This window comes from Chinchilla lanigera, unplaced genomic scaffold, assembly GCF_000276665.1.
Source record: "Chinchilla lanigera isolate Chin_1 unplaced genomic scaffold, ChiLan1.0 scaffold00041, whole genome shotgun sequence".
Classification (NCBI taxonomy): Eukaryota; Metazoa; Chordata; class Mammalia; order Rodentia; family Chinchillidae; genus Chinchilla; species Chinchilla lanigera.
Genome location: NW_004955442.1, coordinates 15,590,487 through 15,614,376, shown reverse-complemented (window position 1 = coordinate 15,614,376; position 23,890 = coordinate 15,590,487). Strand labels below are relative to the sequence as shown.

Here is a 23,890-nt window from a genome sequence, read left to right as displayed (position 1 = left end):
CAACTAAGCAGTGAGCCTTCCTTTCCCTTTTTATTCCAGTTAGACTGCAGCCCTATTGGCTGGTGTCACCCTAATCCAAGGTGGGCAGTCTGTCTTCAGTAAATCCATTCAGCCACATCAGAACTATGATAATCAGAGGATCAATCTAGTTATCACATACCCGTGATCCAGTCACTTTGACTCTAGTCAAAAGCCCCATCTGGAGTACATAAAGCTTTGGAAGATATTTTAGATATAAAACACTCATCCTCCGCTTTATTCCCCCTGGCGACCAGGCTTTTAGTTTATTTTTCATCCTGTATCAGTGTGCTTAAGATGGTGAATATTAAATATTCAAATACAACACTCTCTGGTAGCACTTTCTACAATAGCAGAAATGTTATGAACTGTCCAATACAGTGACCACGAGTCATGTGTGACCATTGATTACTGGAAATATGGCTAGTATAACCAAAGAACTGCATTTCCGTTTTTTTTTTTCCTTGTTTGCTTTTCTCCTCTTTTTTGGCAATATTGGGGCTTCACACATGATAGGCAAGTACTCTGCTGCTGCCTTTGTCCCCCTTTTGGGTATGATTCCACTTATACAAAGTTCATAAATAAGCAAAACTAAACTATTGTGATAGATAAACTATTGTAAGCAGACCAGTGTTTTCCTGGGGCTGGGAAACGATTAGAGAGGGGAGACTGACAATAGGTAAGGAAGAACTTTATAGGGTGACGTACATGTCCCAAACCTTGCTTACAGTGATGCACAGTTTCTCAAAACATATCAACCTCTGTCTTTAACGTTTATGCACTTTATTGTGAATGAATTATATCTCCATTAATTTGATGAAAAGAAGCTGTTTTATGTTTAAATATCAACATTGTTAGCTTTTAGAAAGGCATGGTATTTTTAGAAAACCAATTGATATTTAATGCTAGGATATGCACATGCAGCCAACTCTGTTTAGCTCAGCATATGATGAAAAGAAGGTTCATTCTCTAACACACAGTCTAAATAGCAAGGGAAGAGCCGGATGTGGTGGCATACCAGCACTCAGGAGGCTGAGGCAGGAGGATCATTGTGAGCTCAAGGCCAGCCTGAACTGCATAGCAAGACCCTGTCATTCATTCATTCATTCATAAATAAATAAATACATACATACATACATACATATATACATACATATATACATACATACAAGAGAAAGAGAACCCAAATAGGCTGTTTGAGACTTATCTTTGCCAGGTCTGGATCTGATTTTCATTAATACTTAAGCAAGAGAGATTGAAAACTAATATTATAGCAAAAATGGATAGTATATGTAGTTTCTTGATTAATAATTTGTTTTCTTTATGACATGCCAACCCTTTTTATTTTATTATTTTATTATTAATTTTTTAATTTTTGAACTTGCTAAATTGCCCAGGCTTGCCTGAAACTTGAGTTCCTCCTGCCTCAGCCTTCTGAGGTATAGCTAGTATTATAGGCCTGTACCACCATGATCAAACCTGGGTTGGGTTTCTTATGTTTTCAATTTTAGTGAATCAGTATTTTAAATTTAACTAACCTATTATGATTAGTAATTTTATAATTGGACAGTACAGCACTGATAAACCAGTGATTTGTTTGGACCTGGTCCTGTTCCCTCATGAAGTTAGTCTGTCTCTGTACTGTCACACCATTCTATATAAGAGCATCAAACCCCATCCCATTAGCTAAACAATATTTTCTGTGTGTGTAAAAACTCTTGTTGGCTGAGTGATGGGATGCTTTCAAATACTCTGTTTTGAAGTATGGATATTCCTTGGTTGCCAACAGGGTTATGTCCTAGTAAGCTCATCACTAAATTGAAAATGTCACGTTGAAAGTATGTTTAATAAACCTAACCTATAGGCCATACTACCTTAGCAACCCAGTGTGCTGTAGGGAGTTGTTTCCCTTCCCAGTCTTGTGGCTGCCTGGAAGCTGTGGCTCTGCTGGTGCCCAGCATCATGAGATAGGATCATTCTGTGTATTAGCAGCTTGGAAAAATGTCAAAATTCAAAATTTGAGGAACAGTTTTATACCATCACAAAGTCAAAAAATTAGGCCGGATGTGGTGACACATGCCTGTAGTCCAGCACTCAGGAGGCTGAGAAAGGAGGATCATTTGAGCCCAGCAGTTTGAGGCCAGCCTGGGCAACATAGTGAGACCCCCGTCTCAAAAAACATTTGCAAAGCTGTTTATTAAAAATACAGAATTTGAAAAAAAAATACAGAATTTGGAGGGGCCAAGGGTATAGTTTAATATACTGTGCCTGCTTGGCACGCAGAAGACCTAGGTTTGATTCCTAGTACTGCAAATAAAATGATTGAAAAGTAAGAGCAATCTTAAGTTGAGCCATTATAAGTCAGTAACCCTCTGAAGTAACACAGACCAGTGTACACACTTTGACCGGCAGGACAGATGCCGCAGAGCAGATTGAGTCTGAGCCTTCTCTGCACTTCCACACAGTGCTTAAGCTGGTTTCTTGTGCTTTCCAAATTTATACGGATTAATAGACTTTTAATTTTTTTTATCTTTCATGATCTGTAAAATTCCTTTTTTACTGCACAGTGGAGGGAGATCCTGGGAGAGGAAGAGGGAAGAAGGTGTCTCTGAGACCTTAGCTCTGTGACCCAGCCCTGTCTGACTGGGAAGTAGATGTCAGATAAAAAAGCCCATTATTATCTTACTAGGAAAACATTTTGGTAATTACCTACATTTATTTGGCTTTTGATTTTTAAAATATTTTTATTTCTGTGATCTTTATTTTTATCTTTGTAAGGTTGTTTTAGAGTTGGGAAGTTTCTCAGCACATTACAGTACTGCAGCATATGAAAAGAGAACACTGATTATCATAGAGGTATGCTGTGAGTTCCTGTTATCTCTGAGAGGAGGGAACTGAGGTAGGCAGAAGAATGGGGTCAGGTTATAAAGACCTTTGTGACCTCTCATTCAAGCCTCGCTTGCTGTATATTTCATTGTGCTGCTCTCTCCATGTGGCTTCAGACACTCTACTGGAAGTTAGGCCTGATGCACTTGAGAGCTTGCAGGGTTAGCTGTACTCAAGACCCCAGAGATGGGCTTGGTGGTATACCGTGAATCACAAGCCGAGCCCAGTCTGGGACTTCAACAATTTAGCGAGATCCTGTTTCAAAATTAAAAATATTGGAAAAAAAAAAGCCGGGGATATAGGTCAGTATGAAGGCCTTGTCTTCAATTCCAAGTACCTCTTCGTGAGGGCTCTGGAAATGTGTCAAAGCTCTTAGTGAGGGCTCTGGAAATGTGTCAAGGATAAGGAATCTTAAAACCAATGGCTCTCAAAAAAAACAAAAAAACAAAAAAACAATGAAACAAAACCAAGAAACAAAAAACTAATGGTTCTTAAGGCATCAAATGGTTCGTATTCTGAAGTTCCAGTTGTGTCTGAAAGGAGGCAGTACTTGACACACATAAATGCTTTCTTGCTTTTTAAGCTCAACTTGTTTATTTGAAAAGATGGTAAGACTATTTGAACTAAAACTTTGAATGAGAGACACTGTAATGTCATGTATAACTTTGGTGAGGGGACAGGTCCCTCTGCTTTCAGTGTGCATAGAATGTCAAATGCAACCGTGTTACTTTGTACCACACAAACTCCCTCTTCTAACTGTAAAGATATTTAAGAGTCATTTGGTCAACTTGAGCTTCTGATGTTCTGTTCTGGACATGAGTCCTGGTTCCTAGTTGCTATCCTGCTGGCATCACTGGTTCAGTAGGAAGGATCAGATAGTGGATTGGTGGCCTCTTGTCCTCACTACCCATCTGTCCTGTGTGCCCCCACTGCCCCCAGCTTTCTGGAACAGGTCACTGTATCGTCCTTTCTCTTCAAGGAGCCGACGGTGGTGGGTCATCGTCTGGAAACGTGTCTGGGGTTGCCTCTGCTGGAGGCTCACGCTCTTCGTCCCGGAACATTGGGTCTTCAGGGGCTGAGAAGGAAGAAGGCAAAAAGGTCCGGCGGCAGTGGGAGTCATGGAGCACGGAGGACAAAAACACTTTCTTCGAGGGACTGTATGAGGTGAGTGAGTTGTGGAGGTAAGAAAGGGTGGACAGAGGGTTTCCCCACACTCTGGCTTCTGCACAGCTCACTTTGTCTGGGCAGCTTTGCCTCCCTTTGCCACATGGCTTAGAGATAAGCAGCGAGCCCTGAGGTGGCTAAAGTAGGTGTGGTCCCGTGGTAGGCCTTGGCATTTTATGCTACTTTCGCTTTTTTCTATGGTTTTTAGCCATTGTCTTACCCACAGTCTGTGTGTGTGTGCACACACACGCATGTTACTGGTATTGAACTCAGGTCCTTCTCTCTGGAGTTAGCCTTTTCATGTTTTATTTTGAGACAGGATCTCCCTAAGTTGCCCACACCAGGCTTGAATTTAAATCATTTTGTTTCAGTTTTTCAAGTAGCTAAAGTTGTGGTGTGTGCCACCACACCTGCATTTTTCATGGTGTTTCATAGTTCCTTTGCTCATTTTTTGTAAATGCCTGTAAATATTGTACTTTAGATACAGATGAACTGGCCTATGTATATACTGCCAATCTTTATAAATAAAGTTTTATTGGAGCACAGCCATTCTTCTGTGTGCTGTCTGTAGCTGTTTTTGGTCGTGTGACAGAGTTTAGTAGTTACAGCAGATACTGAGTGTCCCTCAACTCTGACCAATTCCTGTAGTACCTAACCATTCTTGGATTTTGGCTTACTGAGGTTCCTTCCAGATTCTGTTGTTATGAATAATGCTACGGTGAACAACTTTGTGTACATTCCTTATTTTAGATGATTTCTTTGGCACATAAGATTAGGAATACGTTACTAGAACAACAGCCTTGTCATTTTAATAGCTAATTCACTGGAGTGATGGGAAAGTCTTGGCAAGCATGGGAAACAGAATCTCTATAAAGGAATGAAGCTTTGGAATTTAAACCATGAAGTGTTTACAGAAGGATTAGAAAAGGAGACACTTCTAAATGTGAGCACCAGATTTGATTTTGCCATATTCCCATGGCTGGTATTGCTCCCTCCTGGGGCCAAATGTCTAAGATTTGCCTATCCCCGCTGGACAGGACTGGTGTTATCAGCATGGTTTGACTCTTGTTGTCCTTAGAAAGAATGAAATGTGCACATGAGGCTTGTTTTGATAGATGCAAAATCATCCAGATAAATACAAAAGTGTTTTAAGAGTTGTATAATAAAGTATAGAGGTTGCCTTTGTATAGGGATTATCCCCACATTATACCTTTGATAAATTACTTGTTGGGCATAGAAGATTTGTGATTCCTGCTTTGTTATCAAAACCTGCAGTTATTTATTTGTTTATCTGTTTATTTATTTATTTAGGCAGGGCCTTGGTGTGTAGTCCAGGCTGGCCTTGAACACTTTTGTAGCCTGGGCTAGCCTCAAACCTGTAGTGATCCTACCTCAGCTCCCCAAGTGCTGAGGTAACAGACCTAGCTAAAAGCCAGTTATTGCCCAGTCTCACCTGAATCCATCACTACTATGGTGTGGCCCTTTCTTCCCAGGAAGACTGTGAGCTCTGTGAGGTCCACCAGTCTGGATGCAGAAAGTAGAGTATGAGATGTGGTTGACTAAAAGTAGGGAAAGGATTCCTTGTTGCAACCTACCCTTTGCTCTTCCCCAGCCCTTTAAAACTTTTTATTTTGACTTGGTGTGGTGACACACACCTGTAATCCCAGCACTTGGGAGGCTGAAGCAGGAGGATTACTGCAAGTTCAAGGCCAACCTGTGCTACAAAGTGAATTCAAAGCCAACCTGAACTTCATAGGGAGACCCTGTCTCAAAAAGACAGAAATAAGGGCCAGGGATATAGCTCAGCAGCACAGCGCCTGCCTGGCAAGCACAAGGTCTTGAGTTTGATTCCTGATACCCTTCCCCACAAATAAAGACAAAAATAAAATAAAACTTTTATTTTGAGACAGGATTTTGCTAAGTTGCCCAGAATGGTCTTGAACTTATGATCCTAGCTGGGAGTGGTGGTGCATGCCTGTAATCCCAGCACTCAGGAGGCTGAGGCAGGAGGATCACTGAGAGTTCGAGACCAGCCTGGGCTACAAAGTGAGCTCAAGGCCAGCCTGAACTATATAACGAGACCCTGTCTCAAAAAGACAAAAAAAAAAGAACTTAGAATCCTCCTGCCTCACCCTTTCAGAGGACTTGGATAATAGACAGGTACTTGATTCCTTTTTTCTACCAGGCAGGAATTTGATACTAGATCTCCTCAAATCCTTGACTAGTAATAATTCTGTTTACTTAATGCTTTCTGCTATTGGTACTGTGTATCTCAAATAGTGTGTGTTTTTGTGAGAGTTTGAGCACAAGAGAGCAAGAGCAAGCACACATGCCTTATGTCTGTCATTTTATGTGTCTGACCAAGACTAGGTGGGACTCTGATGGGGTCTTAATGTGTCGCAGATCAGTGAGGGCAAGAATAGGACCCCATTTCTAGCTGTGGGATGATAGTGGGCACTCACAGGCCTCTGCTCTGAGGAACACTGTTTCTGTAATGTTTGTTAAGATTTTACTGCCCCTACAGCCTTTTTGGTGCTGGAGATCAAACTGAGGGTATTTACATGCTAAGCACATGCCTTACGCCGAGCTATATTCCAAGCCCCTTGCTGCCTCGTTGATGGTACATGTGTGTTCTACTTTTGCTCCCAGTGTTCCCAGACTAGCTCAGAGCAACACTAAGGACAAAAGAAATTGAATAACTGTTCTAAGCAAGAGGGCTGACTAGATGCAGGGACTCTGCACTTGTTTATCCTGGGCCTCAGTCGATGATTTCTCTCTTGCCTCAGACCCTCCAGAAAGGCCAGTGCTGCCCCAAACCTGCCCTCATTACGACAACCCTGGGCCCCAGTGCAGATTGGTCTCTTTAGTGATGGTCTGTCCAGACTCCCTTTCTGTGGCCAGGAATGTGTCCTGGTCCTATCGCTGGGAAAGAATAAGGTGGACAGGTGAGTGGGTTGAACACTTAGACAGACGTCACCCTAGACCTGCTCTTACTATCTGTCTCTTAGTGTCCTTCTGTTTCAACCGTGGCTCTGTAGAGTCTACCACTAAGTGTTTATTTCATTTCCCTTCTTAATATCTGCCCATCTGACCATCTGTATGTGTTTTCACCATGTGATTCTTGGTTACCTGCCTTACAGATTCCTGGCCAGACTCTTGTTATTATTTCTCACCTTAATGAAAATGGCTGATGGCTTTGTCTCTCCTGTGCTTTATAATAGGCTCCCTTCTCAGCTTCTTCCTGTGCCTTCCCAGTCTTCTGAAAGTGCCATGCAGAGGCATCTTTGGCTTTTTTGCCATATACATACTGAGAGTCTTTGTCTGTGACTTTGGATAGTGTTCTCTTAGTTCAAACTTAGGCTGTTTTTTGTTGTTGCCACCACCATTGATTGAGTTCATAACTAGTCAGAGGACAACATAGTGTCTTAGTTACTTTTCTGTCTTTGCTGCAACAAAATACCTGACGCCCAAAATTAAGGAAGGAAAAGTTTATTTCACTTAGTTTGTGGAGATTTCAGTCCATAATCGACTGGCTCGAGGGCAGGGTGACATAGCTGAGGTGCAACAGTTCAAGGTGGCAAAAGACAGCAAAAGCAGCAAGAGTAACAGGAAGGTGGGGAACAAGCCTCTTTTCCTCCCTTATATTGTAAGCAGGCTTCCTGACCCAGGAATGTGTAACACTCACATCATCTCCCTGCCTTCCTCTTCCACAGCCTCAGGTTGTTTACAAAGTGAGGACCCTGGTCCCCTGCTGAGTCGCTTAGTTAAACTTTTAAACTTCTCAAGTTGACACAGTCCACACTTACAATATCCTGGACCTTAATCAGCTACCCTAGGGCATGTCCTCTAAACTTCAAGATATAGAACTGCTGAGTTACTTGGTTAAACTTCTGAACTTCTCAAATTGACACGATGTATCAACCATTACACATAGTTATGCTGGAAATGCACAGAAGGTCTTGCCCATCGGGGGCTTATCATGTGTTGAGGGAAACATAACAGACCACACAAGGCTGACTGAGAAGGCATGTATTCAAGTGCTGCAGACACCAGTGGCAGTATAGTTTGAAATCACAGGTACAAAAGTCAGTTTACTTCCATTATGATCTCCACCTTAGGCAGAGGACAATCAGGAAGGGGATGACTTCTAAAGTTGGACACAGAAGAGAGGTGTTTCAGAACCAGCTTTGGCTCTTCATGGTTTATGTTTGGAATTTGGAATTTTTCTGCCTCAACCTCCCAAATAGCTGTAGTCTGCACTGCTCTATTATTTTTTTTTTTTGAAACAGTGAGCAAGCTCTAATTTTTTTAACTTTTCATTTCGGAGCTATTTCAGACTTAGGAAATGTCATAAAAAACAGTACAAAGAATTCCCAAGTGTCCTTCACCCTACTTCCTCAGTGTTACAGTGCCCACAGTATGACAAGCAAAATGAGGAAAAGAAACAGGGCGGGCACTGTTCACTCACTTTCAGGCCTTTTGCAGAGTTAGCAGGTGGACGTCCCACAGGCCCTGAGTTTTCTGCCACCTGGAATGCTTCCTCAGTCTCTTTTGTCTTCTAGGACTTTAACACTTTTCAGGATTCTCTGCCTGTTAGTCAGTGGAATGTCTCTCAGTTTGAATTCGTCTGAAGTATCCTCATGATTAAATTAGTGTCAAGAATTCCATGGCAGCGATGTGTCCTTTGTACATTCAGCCAGGAGGTGCATGATGAGGTCTGTATCAGTCTTAGTGATGCCCCCCTGGACCTCTGGGTTCAGGTGTTGACTGTGGGTCTATCTACTTCCAGCTCATTCTGCTTTTCTTTGAGACTGTAAATACCCTGCTTCTTATCATGCGTTCTTTAACTAGCTTTAGCAACCATGGCTGCGTCTTACCTGAAGTAATGATCACTGTGGAGTTTGCCAGTGATGACGTTGTTTCTATTGTTTATCTGTGTCTGCTGATTAGAAATCCTGTGCAAGTACCCTTTCTTCTCCCAGGCTGACATATTTATCAATTATTTCTTTAGATACATAAACTCAGTGGTTAGTTTATTCTGCAAATCATTATTCATGTCATTGTTGATTTTGTGGCCCATATGGATCTGGCTTTAGCCAGGGGGCCCTCTGTGACTGGCTCTTGTCACTCCTTGTGCAACTTTTGGCACCTCAAGGTGTTCTGCCCTTACCCGGTGTCTCCCCACCCCAGCCTTGGAATTAGCCATTTCTCTAAGGACCACTTTTTCCCCTTTGAAAAGTGATGTTTAGAAACCAAGATGTGGGGGATGGGGTGGCTGTTGCAACTGGCACCTTCCCAGTACTTTTTTTTGTTTTTTGGTCTTTTTAAGACAGAGTCTTACTATGCAGTTTAGGCTGGTCTTGAACTCACTTTGTAGCCCAACCTGACCTCAATTCACAATGATCTTCCTGCCTCAGCCTCCTGAGTGCTGGGATTACAGGTGTGTACCACCATGCCCAGCTCCCAGTACTTCTTTTTTTTTTTTTTTTTTTTTTGCTCCCAGTACTTCTTAAAAGGTGGTTTTGTGAGACTGTCACATAGATTTTCCTTATGGAAGTCCTAAAACAGTTTCATTCTTTTTTTTCATTTTAAAGAGAAAAGAACAAAAACAAATTTACAAATACAAAGACAAACAAATAGTTTCATTCTTAAAATCTAGTTGTGCTCAACTTTTGCATGGAGACACTCCAAAAATATCATCAGGTCATATTCAGTCATGTTCTCTTCCTAAGTATTCATATTGGCTATCCTTGTTTGAATGTGGAATATACTTTCTATGATCAAAGAAATGTGATGTTTGTGCAGAATTCCTTCCTATTTTAAGATACTGGGTGGCAGCACCCTGAGCTCTTGATTTGCATTGCCCTCGGTCAGCCAGTGCTGTTCTTACGGTGGTGTCTCCTGCAAGGTCTCTAAAGAGCTCCAGAGGTTAAGCTGATTGTCCGAGTGAGGTGTATGTTTCTCCTGCTCTAGGGCTGCTTTAATTTCTTGTGTGATGTTAAACAAAAATACCTGACATGAGCCAACTCCTGAAAATAGATTTGTTTCTCATATCTGGAGGTCAGGGCATCCAAGATCAAGATGCTACAGCTTTGATATCTGGTGAGGACTGCATTCTGCTTCCAAGATGGTGCCTTTTTTTTTTTTTTTTAAACATCCTTTTGAAGAGAGGAGCACTGTGCCTCCCATGTCGGAGGAAGAAGGGCAAGATTAATAAAAACTTCTAGCAGATAAGAGCCTTAATGCCATTCATGAGGGAGGAGTCTTCTCTTAATATCGCAATGACATCACCTGATTTGGAGGGAACACACTCAAACAAAAGCAGGGCCCTTGCCTCTTTGGCACCTGCAGGCTGTGATGTTCTATCCTTTAGTTCCTTTGTTGCTTTACCTATTTCCAACCTGAGATGCTAGGGCAGCAGAGTTGAAGATGATGCACAAGTAAGTGCAGTGCGGGGTAACCTGTAGCCCACCTGTCGCCTTTTCTTTTTTGCGCTGTGCACATATCATAGAGCAGTGATGGCAGACCTTTTAGAGCTTTCAGTGATAATAAACAGCTGGTTGTGGCATGAGTGCCATAGGTTCTCCACCACTGTCGTAGAGAAAGCTGCTTTGTTTCAGCCACTGTACTTTTTTGTGGTCTTTGTTTTCCAGCATGGGAAAGACTTTGAAGCAATTCAGAACAACATTGCTCTGAAGTACAAGAAGAAGGGCAAGCCTGCAAGCATGGTGAAGAACAAAGAGCAGGTCCGGCACTTCTACTACCGCACCTGGCACAAGATCACCAAGTACATTGACTTTGACAATGGTGAGTGTGCCACAGGCTGGGCCTCTGCTCAGGAGCATGCTTTCTGGCATTGCCTTTATGCAGCTGTTCACCTGGGATTTGCCTCCAGTACTTTGGCTGGTGCATGTCCAGTGCTGCTTGTTCAAACTTACCTGCAAGGAAGCTGCTTGCATCCATGCTCTAGTGATCTTACTGACACTCACCTGAGTTTTGTATATTTCCATGGCCCTGGGTGCCTGTGGGTTCTGTATCCCCTGTGAGAGGACAGTGAGGTCCAGTGAAGGGAAGTTGAGTTGCAGGTGCACTGGCAGGATAAGATTGGACCCCTCCTTTTTTGGCCTTTCCCTCTCATGTGGGAGCACACTGACGGTGTCGGTTGAGCAGCCAGATATGCTTCTGGCCCAGAAAGGCAGTCTTTGCCACAACTGACCATTTGTATTTGAATCCAAATTTGTGTGGTCCATCTTTAGTCATATGACTATGTCATCTCCAGGTACAGTGGGGTTTCCAACTCTGATCACCCTTGGCTGATCAGTGGTTTCTCCAGGGTCACTTGGCCCATGTTGTGTTGTACTGACTTTGTCTTTGTAAAGTATTGCCGTCTCCTGTCTCCACATGTTGGGAGAAGAGCCTTGCCCCATACTCTCTGAGTTCCCTCCTGCTTGGCCCTGCTGTACATTCCTGCAGTTTTACAACATTGGGCTCATTGTAGTCATTCCTTCCTTCTAACACCTACACTTATTGTTAACCCTTTTTCTCTCCAAATGTACCATCTGTGCCAGGGTAACTGGCTCAACTGTGACCATATTGCTCCACCTTTGAACCTTTGCTTGTGTCTGTGTGTTGGCCTTTGATGTCCCTCGTCTTCCCTTGCCGTTCCCGTGGTGTCCTCTGTGCTGGGTCACTGTTTCTTGACCATGGTGCGCATCACATTGTCATAGCTTTATTTTATTTATTTATTTATTTATTTATTTATTTATTTGTGGTACTGAGGATTGAACTCAGGGCCTTTTGCATGCTAGGCAAGCACTCTACCACTGAGCTATATCCCCAACCCTGTCATAGCATTAGGAGAAGCTAATGCTCAGTACCCCATCTGCAACACGAGGCTCTACTTTGTATAATTGAAAACATTCAAGAGAACAGTGGCTAGTATGGAAGATTTCCCTCTCCCACCTGGTACCTGGGAATAGCTATTCAGGGCAGTAGGGACCTGGTGCCTCCTATCTGCTCTTTTGTTCTTAGTGTGATGCTAGTGTCTAAGATGGAACCTCTTGGCAGCACCGAAAGGAAAGGGTAAGCAAGGAGGAGGCACTTGCCCCAATTCAGCCTTTTGAAGGAGCCTTCCAGAGTCCCATAGCCTCCTTCCTTGAAGCCCAGAACTTGGTACCATGGTGAGCTGCATATGTCCATCCTGTTTGCCTCCTGCATAAAGCCCATCCAATAACTGAAAATAAGGGGTGGATACCAGCTAGAGCCATTGTGGGATCCATGGCGAGTTGCCTTTTGGAGGGTGCAGGGAAGTGGGAGCCTCCTCCAGGCTGCTGGCCTGTCTTGCTGCTTAGGGGAACTCTGTATGGGCAGAGCTGGAGAACAGGTGTGACTGTGTTCATGTCTATATCCTCTTCTTTGAGAACCTGTGGTGCTGAATGATGCATTTTCTTCTGAGGACATTTCCTCTGCCCATCAGGAGTAATTTAAAAACCATACCTGTCACTTTGTTTAGATTTTTTATTTTGAAAATTACAAAAACAGCACTATATTCCTCTGTGCTCTCTGTCAGTTCCCCCCAGGTTTTGTATCATACATGACCAATGCAGGAAATCTGCCTAAGCCTTCTTGGAAATGCTACCTAGTGTTATTCCTGTGTGCACAGGTTATAGTCTGAAGAGTGTCTGGACCCCCTTCCTAAGTTCTGCCTTCTCTCATTTTCCAGTGTTTTCACGAGGGCTGAAGAAGTCATCCCAGGAGCTATATGGCCTCATCTGCTATGGTGAACTGCGCAAGAAGATTGGGGGTTGTGAGTACCCTGCCTGTCCTCAGACTCCCCTTGTCCTTGTTGCCACTGACCCTTCATGGCCAGGATCACTTACTTTCCCTTCTGACTTTTATTTTGAAAATATTTTAATGACAGAAAAATTGATAAAGCATATGATGGGCATGCCTTCCCTTAGGTTTACCAGTGGTTAATGTTGTTCCCATTTGTTTACTCTCTACACACACATGTTCACACACACACATGTTCACACATATGTCACTTTTTTCTTGCTTTGCTATTTAACTGTAAGACTACCTAGAAACTGCACCCTAGACTGCAGCCTGCATCACCCAAGAACATAGACACACTACTGAACCACATCCCATGGTCTCACTGAAACATTTCACACCTGTCAAGCAGGTGCAGCAATCTGCCCAAATTCTTACCCATTTTCAGATTTCTCAGAATGTTCCCAGACATCAGGGCTCCTATTGAAAGCTGTTGCCCCACATGTGACTCTGGTATCTCCCTGAGTCACTTGGACCAAAAATCATGCTGGTTTTCAATCTTTGATGGTGTTGGTATTTTTGAAAAGCCTGGGACTTCTTTTACTTGCTATTTGCTGTCATGGTTTCCCAGTGACTAGATTTCCTCTAGAACAACGCTGCATGGCTGCTTGATAGGGATGCTCTCGACTTTGCAGGGCATCTGTCCCCTATGCACTTTAGCCCTGCCTGTGTTTCCTCTGTGCCCCTAGGCCTCTCTGATCCAGTGGACATTGTAGGGTCATCTAATGTGTCACAGCCTGAGGTCGGCTGTAGCACTGGATAGGACAGCTATTTGCTGGCTCCTCCTTGTGTCTTTGGCCATAACCTGAACACTCACTCATCATTGTCTGGCCTGGTAGCTTCTGTGGGCCAGCCTAGTCTTTGTGTTTAGGAGGTGCCATGCTCCCCTGTGATACCCTTGCATGTTTTCTCCGTCTTCCGTCCTTTGTCACTCTCAACCCTCCACTGCTGTTCTGTGTGTTCTGAGGTGAAGACCTGGGCCCTGGCTCACAGGTCCCACTCTTTGCAGTCACCTGCCTTCAGGCACCAGACCCTCTGCCTCCAGACTGTCTGTGACTTTCATGCCCTGGTTGCATGTGCTGATATTCCCCTTCTTCTGAATCTCAGTTCCCCTGTGGCTATGCTCACCCAGCCCTGCAGCTTCAGGCCATCCATACATTGAGCAGTCCTGTCACCCTTTGCCCTGATAGGATCAGAATGAACACCTGCTCCCTTCCGAGCCCCACCTTGGGGCCACTTGTACTCACCATAGTTGATAGCACCAGCACAGAGGCAGCTACTGAAGATGATGCCTTGGGCTGCCCTCACCTACCCTTCTACCTGCTCCTCTGCCACCTGAGTGGGTCTGCTCTTCCCATCTTGTCTTCACTGTGGACCTGCCATGTACTCCCTGATGACCTTATTCCTGTTTGTTCTCCCTCTTTGTCTTTCTCTCCTAGAAGCTAGAGGACTTATTTCCCAACCCTTTGACCTCCCACTTTGCATGGTTGGCACCCTTGACTGTGGCCTGAGCCACAGCCTGTGTCTCTGCCTCCCTCTAATCTGTTTTTTTCTACTCTGTCCTCACTTTTTCTCACCTTGAAAGGCCTCTGGTCCAGACAACACATTGAGCACCAACCCTTCTTGAGTAGGGTGCTTTGACCTTCTTTGGGCCCTCTACCTGAGTCTCTGGACATATTATCTTATATGTTCCTGCTCTGTGACCTTGAATGGTTTTTTATTGCCCACAGTAACAATGGCTTCCCTGACCAAAGGCCTCTTTACTGAAACATGAGACTCATCTTCCTAGTTATACCCATTCCTTTGACAGGAGGCAGCTTGGTCAGAGTGGGGTTCTCCTTTCCCCTGTGGCTCAGCTTGTGCTTATTCCAGTTCTGCTAGGTTTGCTGGTTGGCCCCTCCCAATCCAGCTGTACCTCACACTCAAACATATATTCACATACTTGCAGACATCTGGAGCCCAGATGGGGCTCTCGGCATGTGGCTCTGTCAAGAGTTCTTCATGTTATGGGGTTATATCCCTCCAGACCTCTCTGAACGCCCCCAGTACTACTCAATCAACTTCTCATATCTGGGCTCCTAGACCTCATCCCTTTTTTTTTTCTTTTTTTTTGTTTTGGTTTTTCTCCGGTACCGGGAACCGAACTCACGACCTTGCGCTTGCCAGGCAGGTGCTTTTGCCGCTGAGCTAAATCCCCAGCCCCCCTCATCTCTTTGTTGTGTTCTTTTGTGTGTCTTTTTTGTAATGTGCACTCAATACCTGCTAGCATTTCTCTGAGGCTTATGCATGAGCTGTTTTCTCTGGGCCATTTGGAAAATCTGTTTGAAAGCTGGTGGTTAGAGCAAGATTTTCCTTGACATGGCTTGTTCTGCTTGGAGTCTCCAGACAAATGTGTCCTAGCAAGGCTGACTTGAGTCTGCCCTATCCTGTGCTACCTGCTGACTATGTCAAGTGCCAGTTGCAAAAGGACTTGAAGGGTGTTCAGGATTGAAGGAAATGAGTGATGTGCTCAGAGCCCTCATGAAACAAGTGTTAGTCTCTTACTGCTTTGCCCTGGAATGGAGTAGCTTGGCATAGCTGCTAGATGTCATGCCTTGCGTGACAGTGCCATGGCTGGCTCTCCGGTCCTCACTATATTGAACAGACAGGTCTTGTGCAAAGTCCCCTTGCTTGGTGCTGGGATGGGGCCTCTTAGGTGCTGGGTTGGTGGCACTGGTATCCTCTCTTCGGAGATCACTTGACCAGGGCTGGGTCTACGATGAATAGCCTCCCCTCCCAGTCCTAGGAAAAAGGGCAGAAAGTCCCATGATGTCTGCCAGAGCCTGTGTGATCCAGTTCAGTCACCTCCTCTCAGGCTTTATCTTCAGGCCTTTTTCTGTGTAGAAACAGGACTGTGGGGTCTTTTGCCTGCCCTGTTGTCCCTTTTCACTGATCTGTCACCTCCTTCAGATCTTAACTCCAGTGTCCCTGAGTCCCCAGCCAGGTTGGGCTTCCTGGTCTTAAAGTCTTGTCCAGAGGAAGGGTGGCTGATTAGCTCCTGTGAGGGCACCAGAGCATCTGCTTCCTTTTATGTGAAAGTATGTACATTTGCCCTTTCCAGTGCTCTGCTTTCTTTTCTGAAGTACTATTTCTATCTGGGATCCTTTTCCTTTGATTGAAAAACTTACCTCATTTCTTTTCACACATTTGTACCAGCCATGAATTCTTTTAGTTATCATTTACCTGGAAAACATTTGTTTATCTTCATGCTTAAATTTTTGGTGGATACAGAATTCTAATTTAACAGGTTTCTTTAAATTGCATTAAAGTTGCTGTCCAGTATCTTTGGCCTGTACTATTTCTGATGAGAGATTAGTGGTCATCTGGATTCTCATTCCTTTGTGTGCGTTCAATCTGGCTGGTTGGTTTTATGATTTCATCTTTGTTTCTGGCTTTGTGTTTTTGGTCTCCATACCCCCAAAATGCAGAAGAGTTCAAGGAACTGAAGGAATTTTGCAGTAAGCAACCAAGCTCAACTGGCTTCTCTCTTTCTCTTTCTCTTTCCTTTCTTTTTCTTTTCCCACTAACCTCTTACTACCTTACTTTCCCACACATTTTCCTTGGCAGCAGTGAGGTCAGAAGTGGGGCTTTTGCTCTAACGAACAGTGAGTGTGTCAGACTCATTGTTCTGCAGACTCTGGGGTTGTATGGATTCCAACCTATATACACCTGAGGATCCACTTGTGGACACCATTGGATGTGGAGCCCAGCAGGGAAATTGTGCACAGGCCTGGCGTGATGCCTAGAGAGCAATCATCAAAACCAGCATTCCAGACCAAATAGCAACTTAGTAGTAGCAGGGGGTTGGGGAGAACTTCTGGGAGAAGTCTGCAGATTGATCTTTGAGAGAGTGGCTAAAGGGAGGTCTTCAGGCAGGCTGAGATGTGTGGGTTAGTGGAGTTCCTCTTGGGTAGGTAACTGTTTAAATGACCTTGGGGAAAAGGCTGTAGCTACCGTAGAGATTTCATTCTGGAAGACCTCAAATATTCAATGGCAGGATTTGAAGTCTCTATGGAAGATGACTTTATGAAATCAAATAGTTTTGCTCCTAACTACCCCATGACCTCATTTGTGTATCTTCCATTTAAAGGTATGGATGACAAGAATGCAACGAAGTTGAATGAGCTCATTCAAGTTGGGTAAGTACTAGTATTATTGTGAGGTTGTGTTTGTTCCTTTTGGACACTCAGATTCATTCACTGAAATTCAGAAGTTAAAAAAGTGTGCAGCTTTCTTGTTTTCTCGATGAGGACCCTCAGAATTCAAACTTACTGTCCTCTCAGGTGCCCATTTTGCTCCCACAGAAGGTGTTTGGTCCAGTTGCGGAAGTGGCCCCAGTCTTGCTTCCTCCTTCCCTTATCTGTGTTTTTGCATGTGGTGGTTCCCTGGCTTCTAGAAAGCCTCTCCTTCCCATTGTTTTTCCTTTGGGTTTCTGAGCCACTTCTAAGACTTTCCCAGCCTCTCTTGCCCACTGATACTCCTGCCCCAGAACCCATGCTCAGTCTGGCTTTCTGTTCCTCCTCCTCATGCTCCTCTACTCTGTAGCTTCAGCTGCCAGGCCCCTGCTTGTTCACTTATCACCTGCTCAGCCTCAGTTGCTTTTGACTGTTTCTACTTCAGAGATGCCCCCTTACCAGGACTTGCTGTGTGAAAGATCGTCCACTTGGCCCCTCACCAAGTGTCTCCTGTGCATTGTTATGCACTGCTGTCCTAGACTGTGCATTTGCCTTTTAAGTCTCCCTTGTTCTGACAGTCTCCTGAGTTGGTCCCCAGGGCAGTGAGTTGTTGGCACCCTGAGCTTCTTTCCAATTCTGTAACCACCATAGTTCACTCTGAGGTCACCTCAGAGGTGTTTCAGATCTTCCCGTCTCTGCGGCCTCTTTCTGGCTAGTCAACTCCTCCTGGGGCCTCTGTCACTTTTCCTGGGTGAAGGACTCCAGACGTACTCATCCCTTATGTCTGCGTCTTACTTGCAAGTCTCACAACCTAGGAGCTTCCACTTTTGCACCCTCTGTAAACCTTATTCTGCCACCTTGCCTGGTTGGAAGGTTGAAAGTTTTGCAGATGGATGGCCTGAGCCATTCTGGCCATGCCTCCCACTTCAGGCCTCTCAAAACTTGCCTTGTTCAGGCCAAGAGACTACTCTGTAAGATACAGCCCAGCCATACAGTCCTGAATTCTACATGTGTGGGGTACTAACCTAGTATAGTGCCCCCTCAGTGGTGGCTGCCATGTCCCTCAGGCATCTTCCAACACTCATCCCACCAGGTCTCTCTCCCTGTTTCTTGAACCCTAGGTGTGTGGTCAGAATCTTTTGAGCTGTCATGGATGTACGGGCCATTCTGTCTGCAGAACATTGCCTTGCCACACCTCTGGGCACTGCAGCATCTCCCACAGGCTTAGAATCTGACTTCCAGGAACCATGTGCCTTGGGGCGAGTGGCTAGGGTCTAGCTCTACGCCTGTCCCAGCATTGGGTTCCTAAGGCTTTATTTGCACAAACTGCCCTGTTGGGAGTCATGCCTGGCAGGAACTAGGTTATAGCATTGCTATATAAAAGAGCCATGACTAGACACCTTGACAAGTAGCTTGAAAAATGAATGGAGGATCCCAGAGTAGAACTGGTCTCAGAAATAGAGATCATCAGGATGTGGGGATGGTAGCCATGCTTGTAGGGGATTATCTGGTGGGATTTCTCTGCCCCTTTCCCCCACCTTGGCTCAGAGCCCACCTTTCTCCTTCATTCCTTCTCCTGCCAAGCTGAACAGTGTTTGCACATCTGACGAATCTTCTCCAGAGGGTGGAAGCTCTCAGGCTGAGACCTGATGTTACCTTCTCACTAGCAAGCTATGGTGCAGTTTGCTGGTGAATCTTGACCTTTTATCTCAGAATTCATGGAATGAAGCCAGTGTTCCAGGCTCTTTGTCTCCAGCACTAGGCATGAGCAGCATTTGTAGAAAGCCAGGGTGAGGACTGGGGCAGGTGGGGTACCTTTCCCACTATGCAGACATCTGCCATACAATCTCTAGGAGGACTTCGCAAGCAACAGGCTCTTTCCTACCATGGGTAGGTGATCACATCACACCAAGCAGCTCTTTCTAGAGTCAGAGACTGAATATACTTGACAAGCAAATGCAAGGAGCATGCCTTGGTTAGATCCTGGATCTTTAGCAAAAAGAAAAGGGAAGGAAGAAACGGTTATAAGGATATATGACAGAGACAAGTGGGAAGGTAGATTTTTGGACTATATACTAGATGATGGTGTGGTCTCAGCATTGTTGCTCCCAGATGAGACTTGGGCTGAGATACTTAGGAGTAAAGTATTTGGTGTTTCGGTATCTGCAGGAGGCTCAGTTCAGTGAAGGGTAAGGAGCAGACTTTGCATGTGCAGTGACCCTGAGTTTCTATGCCGGTGATGCTGGACTAGGCTTGTACTCACAGACAACAGATTGATGGACAACAGCATTGAAATGTGCTTTGAGTCAGGCATCCCTTCAGTGCTGTCTACTGATAGAGACCCTCTCGATGAGAATCAAGTGGGAAATGATGGCAGTGGAGCTTGGGATTTGCCCTAGATCCTCTAGGCCTCAAGTGGCTGAGTTACTGGTCAAGTGACAGCCCTAGCTTCGTTTTGGTCACCATGGTTGGCTGTGCTCCCCACAGTGCAGTGACATAAAGGGTAGCCCTAGAAGGTAGTACATTCACAGAGTAGAGCGATTAAGTGCCCTTTTTTTAAATGAGGTCAGTATTAGTGAGGATCACCTGATCAAGCTATAGGACCTGTCTGAAAAAGACTGAGAAGGTAGCCCTTATTTTTTTAAGAGCCTTAGGTGCAACTAGGAACTTGGTAATATAAGGAAGTTCGCAGCAAGTGGCAGGAAAAGTCAGCACTGATTCCTGGCCATGTTGAAAGCTTGGTGAGCGCTGGGAAATGTGTCATTTGCCACTAAGGAATCTGTCAGTACTTTCTCCTTTTACTTAGGGGCCTCACCTGGCACTCTAGGTTCTGATAACATACTTTACCATTGCTGTCCCTCAGAAAGGTACTGATGGCACAATCCAAAATGCCACAGTCCATGGAGAGAGTTCTGCCTGCAACTATAGGGGGACAGAGACAGAAAGCCTTTATAGTGTGTTCTTCTGTCCTGAAGTATCTGAGTGCTGAGCATAAGGATGGGTGCTGGCTATGCAGCAGAGGTGATTATAGCATGACAGTAAGTAAAAGTCTGACCTTCTGGGGGTAGGCATCTTACCTTGCATTCCCAGATGGTGGTGTTTAGGTTAAGGGCTCAAGAAAGTGTAAAGAAGGAGGAACCTGAGGGGATACATGAGGTGCAGAGCCTAGGCTGGAGGGTCAGCAGGCTCCCCTCTGCAGTGCTTCAGTGGTCTCCATGGTGCCTCAGCAAATTACTGAGGAAGTGAAGTGGGAGAAGTTTGTGCTGGGTGAAATTGTTTCTGGCTTTCTGTGGTGAATAGGTTTGGGAGTGTGTTAGAAGGGTTGTGTATAGATACTCATTGTCTTAATACTTTAACATATATTTTTCACTATTTGGTAGAGAGTATAGTATTCAATACACCCCCCTACTCCAACGTTTCCCTTGTCATTATCATCTTGCATTAGTATGGTTACAGCTTGTGCAGCCCAACTGATACATTGCCATCACCCAGATAGACATTAGGGCTCCCTCCTCATGTTGGACATGCTAGAAGTTTGGACAGATGTGTGACACGTTTCCACCATTAAAAGTTTCTTCCAGAGTACTTTCTTTGCCCTAAAAAACCCCTGTATTCTGTCTGTTCATCCCTACCTCTTCCCAACCCTCAATAACCCCTGATATTTTATTGTGTCCATCATATTGGCCTCTTCTACTTATGGCACAGCTTTGCGTTTAATAAGTGCATGGAGTCTTAGAGATACTATCACAGTCAGTACACAGAGCAGAACTGTGTGTGGTGGTGCATGACTGTAATTCCAGCACTGAGGGAGGTTGAAGCACGAGGATTGCAAGTTCAATTCTGACCTGGCCAACTTAATGAGACCTTGTCTCAAAACTATAATGGCTGGGAATGTAGCTTAGTGGTAGAACACCTATTACATTTTAGATTTAGGATGCTGTCTTATTTTTTCTCGTTGCTAAGACAAAATACCTAACACTCAAAGTTAAAGGAGGAAAGGTTTATTTCAACTTAGTTTCTACAAGTTTTAGTCTATAGTTGATTGGCTCCAAGGCAGGGTTACATGGCAGGAGAGCATTCCAGAGGAGAAAACAGTCCATGGTGTGGCAGGCCAGGCAAAGGGAGCAAGCAGCAACCAATGGCAGCTGCAGTGGCAGCAGAACCAGCAGTGACAGCAGAAGAAGTAGTAACAATAGACCTGCCTCTCTTTTTTATTCCATCCAGCCTTTCGGGTGGTGCCACCCACACCCAAGAGAGGGCACCCTTAATCCCAGCATCACACACTCTAGATCCAGCCACCTCCATAAAGTACCACCTATGACTGCCTGAGGCTTTGGGAGGACAACTAGATAATAAGCCATAACAAATGCCCCTTATGGGGGGGACCTTGGGATGTGATTGGATCGTGGGGTGCTGTACTCTTGCGTGGATTGATGGATTGATGAATTTATAGCTAAAGTGCTGTTAGGAGGTGGTGCCTAGTTGGAAGAGGTGTCTCACTGGAGTGTGCCTTTGGAGGGTGTATCTCCCTCCCCTGCTCCTCTCTTATCTCTGTTTCCTGCTTTTCATGAGATAAGCAGCTTTGCTCTGCAGTGCCTTTCCACGATTCTATTTTTGCCTTGGAGCCAGTCAGTTATGGACTAAATCCCCTGAACTGTGAGCCAAATTAAACATTTTCCTCTTTTAAGTTATGGGTGTCAGATATTTGTCCCAGTGATGGGAAAGTAACTAGTACAGTGCCTCTAGGCACAGAACAGTTACAGCACCCCACAGCCAGCCCCAGGCCACTCTGTTGCTGCCTTCCATATTCTGTAGTTTGTCTTTTCCAGAAAGCTATTTGAATGGAACCATTACTTACCCTCTGAGGTTAGCTTCACCCACCAAGCCACTTGCACTTGAGGTTCTCAGGTGCTGTCCATAGAACCACAGTGCATTACTGTCTCATGACAAGTGGGGTTTCATGGTGTGGATATGCCTATTGGTCTGTTCACTGTAGCAGGACACTGGGTTGTTTATACATAAGTGATTAAACCTTCATTACTCCCCATACTTACCCTCATACTGGGGATTGAACCCAGGGCTTTTGCATTGAGCTACATGCCTAGCCCCTCACCCCATTTTTTATTTTGAAGTGGGTATATTACTAAGTTGTTAAATTGCCCAGGCTGGTCTTAAACTTGCAGTTCTCCTGCCTCAACTTCCCAGAATGCTTGGATTGCAGGTATATACCACCATTCCTGGCTTTTACCAGGCTTTTTCATGAATGTGAGTTTTCATTTCACCTGAGTAACTCCCACAAGGAAGGGATGGAAAGTGTGTTTAATTTTATAAGGATCTACCAAATTGCTTTCCAGAATCTATCCCAGTTGTCCCACATTCTCCAGCACTTGGTATTTTCATTTTGTGCATTCTTCTAGTGGGTAGACAGTGGTGTCTCATTATGGCTTTGATTTGCTTTTCTTTGATGATCAATAATGGTGAGCATCTTTTGTGTGCTTACTTGCATGTGCATGCTTGTAATCCCAGCACTCTGGGAGGCTGAGGTAGGAGGATTGCAAGTTTGAGCCCAGTCTGCCAGCCAGCCTAGGCAATTTAGGGGCAATTTAGTGAGACACCATCACAAAATAAATTTTTAAAAATACTGGAGGTATAGCTCAGTGAGAAGGTCCTGGGTTCAATTCCCAGTACCTCCTCCTGGTAGTTTTATAGTTTTGCAATTAAGTATGTGAATCACTTGAATTAACTTTTGTATATGATACGAAGTTTAGGCAAAGACTTGTATTTTGCGTGTGGATGTAAGTTTTTCCAGTGCCATCTGAAAGGGTGGCCTTCTGCTGGGATACTGGTCCGTCCTGGTCAAAGATCAGGTGACTATACTACATGACAGTGCTGCTGGACCTTCTGTGTCATCTCATCAATTTATGTGTCCATTCTATCCTCAGGGGATTTCAGGTTTCCCTTTTTCTGTGGTACGATGGATTGAACCCAGGGCTTCATACATGCTAGGCAAGTGCTCTAACACTGAGCTGTATCTCCAGTCCTATATTTTATTTTGAGACAGTCTCAGTACACATCACCCAGGTTGGACTCAAATGCTCAGTCATTATGCCTCTACCTCCAAAATAGCCACTGAGCCTGGCTCAGACTTTAGTTTTTAAGTATAAACAAAAAATCTGTAAATGTAGAATGGAAAGAGGGAACATATTAACAAGATGTGTCTGAAGACTACTTGTTGATTTAAGACCAAAAGCAATTGGAGTTCCTTCTGTCCAACTTCTCATGCAGAGCCTTTCAGTTAACTGTGAATCTCCTTTCAGTTGTAGAATTATAAAATTAAATTAAGAAGTAAGTGAGTTGAGAAATGTTCCAAACTAAAATAAAATCCCATTACATCGTTCACAAACTCAAGCATACATAGAATATAGCATTACTGCTTAGATTTGTCCACTAGCTGTGCAGGGAAGAAAACACATCTCATGTCAGAAAGGAAAGCCAGGCTCTTCTTGCAGAGGAATCCCCCCCTTTGTTGTTATTGAGCCCCTAGAGGCATGTACACTCTGACCTTGTGAGTTCTGTGTTCTCTACCTCCAAGGAAAATGTGGGTTGTCCTTACCAGATAGTCCTTCTTCAATCCCTGTGGCCTAGGGCATCCTGGCCTGTTTGTCTTTCAGTTCCTGGGAGTCAGAGGAGCTTGAGTGTGGCCCTTGACCTTGTGTAGTGCTCCAGCCTCAGTCTGACCATGGAATTCCTATTTAGGAGAAAACAAAAGAAAAAGA

The 23,890-nt window shown here is 44.5% G+C and overlaps 1 protein-coding gene across 3 annotated transcripts in view; it reads left to right on the top strand.

The window, feature by feature from the left end:
• Cramp1l (Crm, cramped-like (Drosophila)) overlaps window positions 1–23,890 on the top strand; it is a 61,619-nt gene that overhangs the window by 10,787 nt on the left and 26,942 nt on the right. For all 3 annotated transcript variants that reach the window (XM_013517674.1, XM_005391571.2, XM_005391572.2), the window contains exons 3-6: window positions 3,884–4,068; window positions 10,722–10,875; window positions 12,791–12,874; window positions 17,030–17,078. In XM_013517674.1, the coding sequence (XP_013373128.1) occupies window positions 3,884–4,068; window positions 10,722–10,875; window positions 12,791–12,874; window positions 17,030–17,078 (472 nt within the window). The remainder of the gene's footprint in view (window positions 1–3,883; window positions 4,069–10,721; window positions 10,876–12,790; window positions 12,875–17,029; window positions 17,079–23,890) is intronic.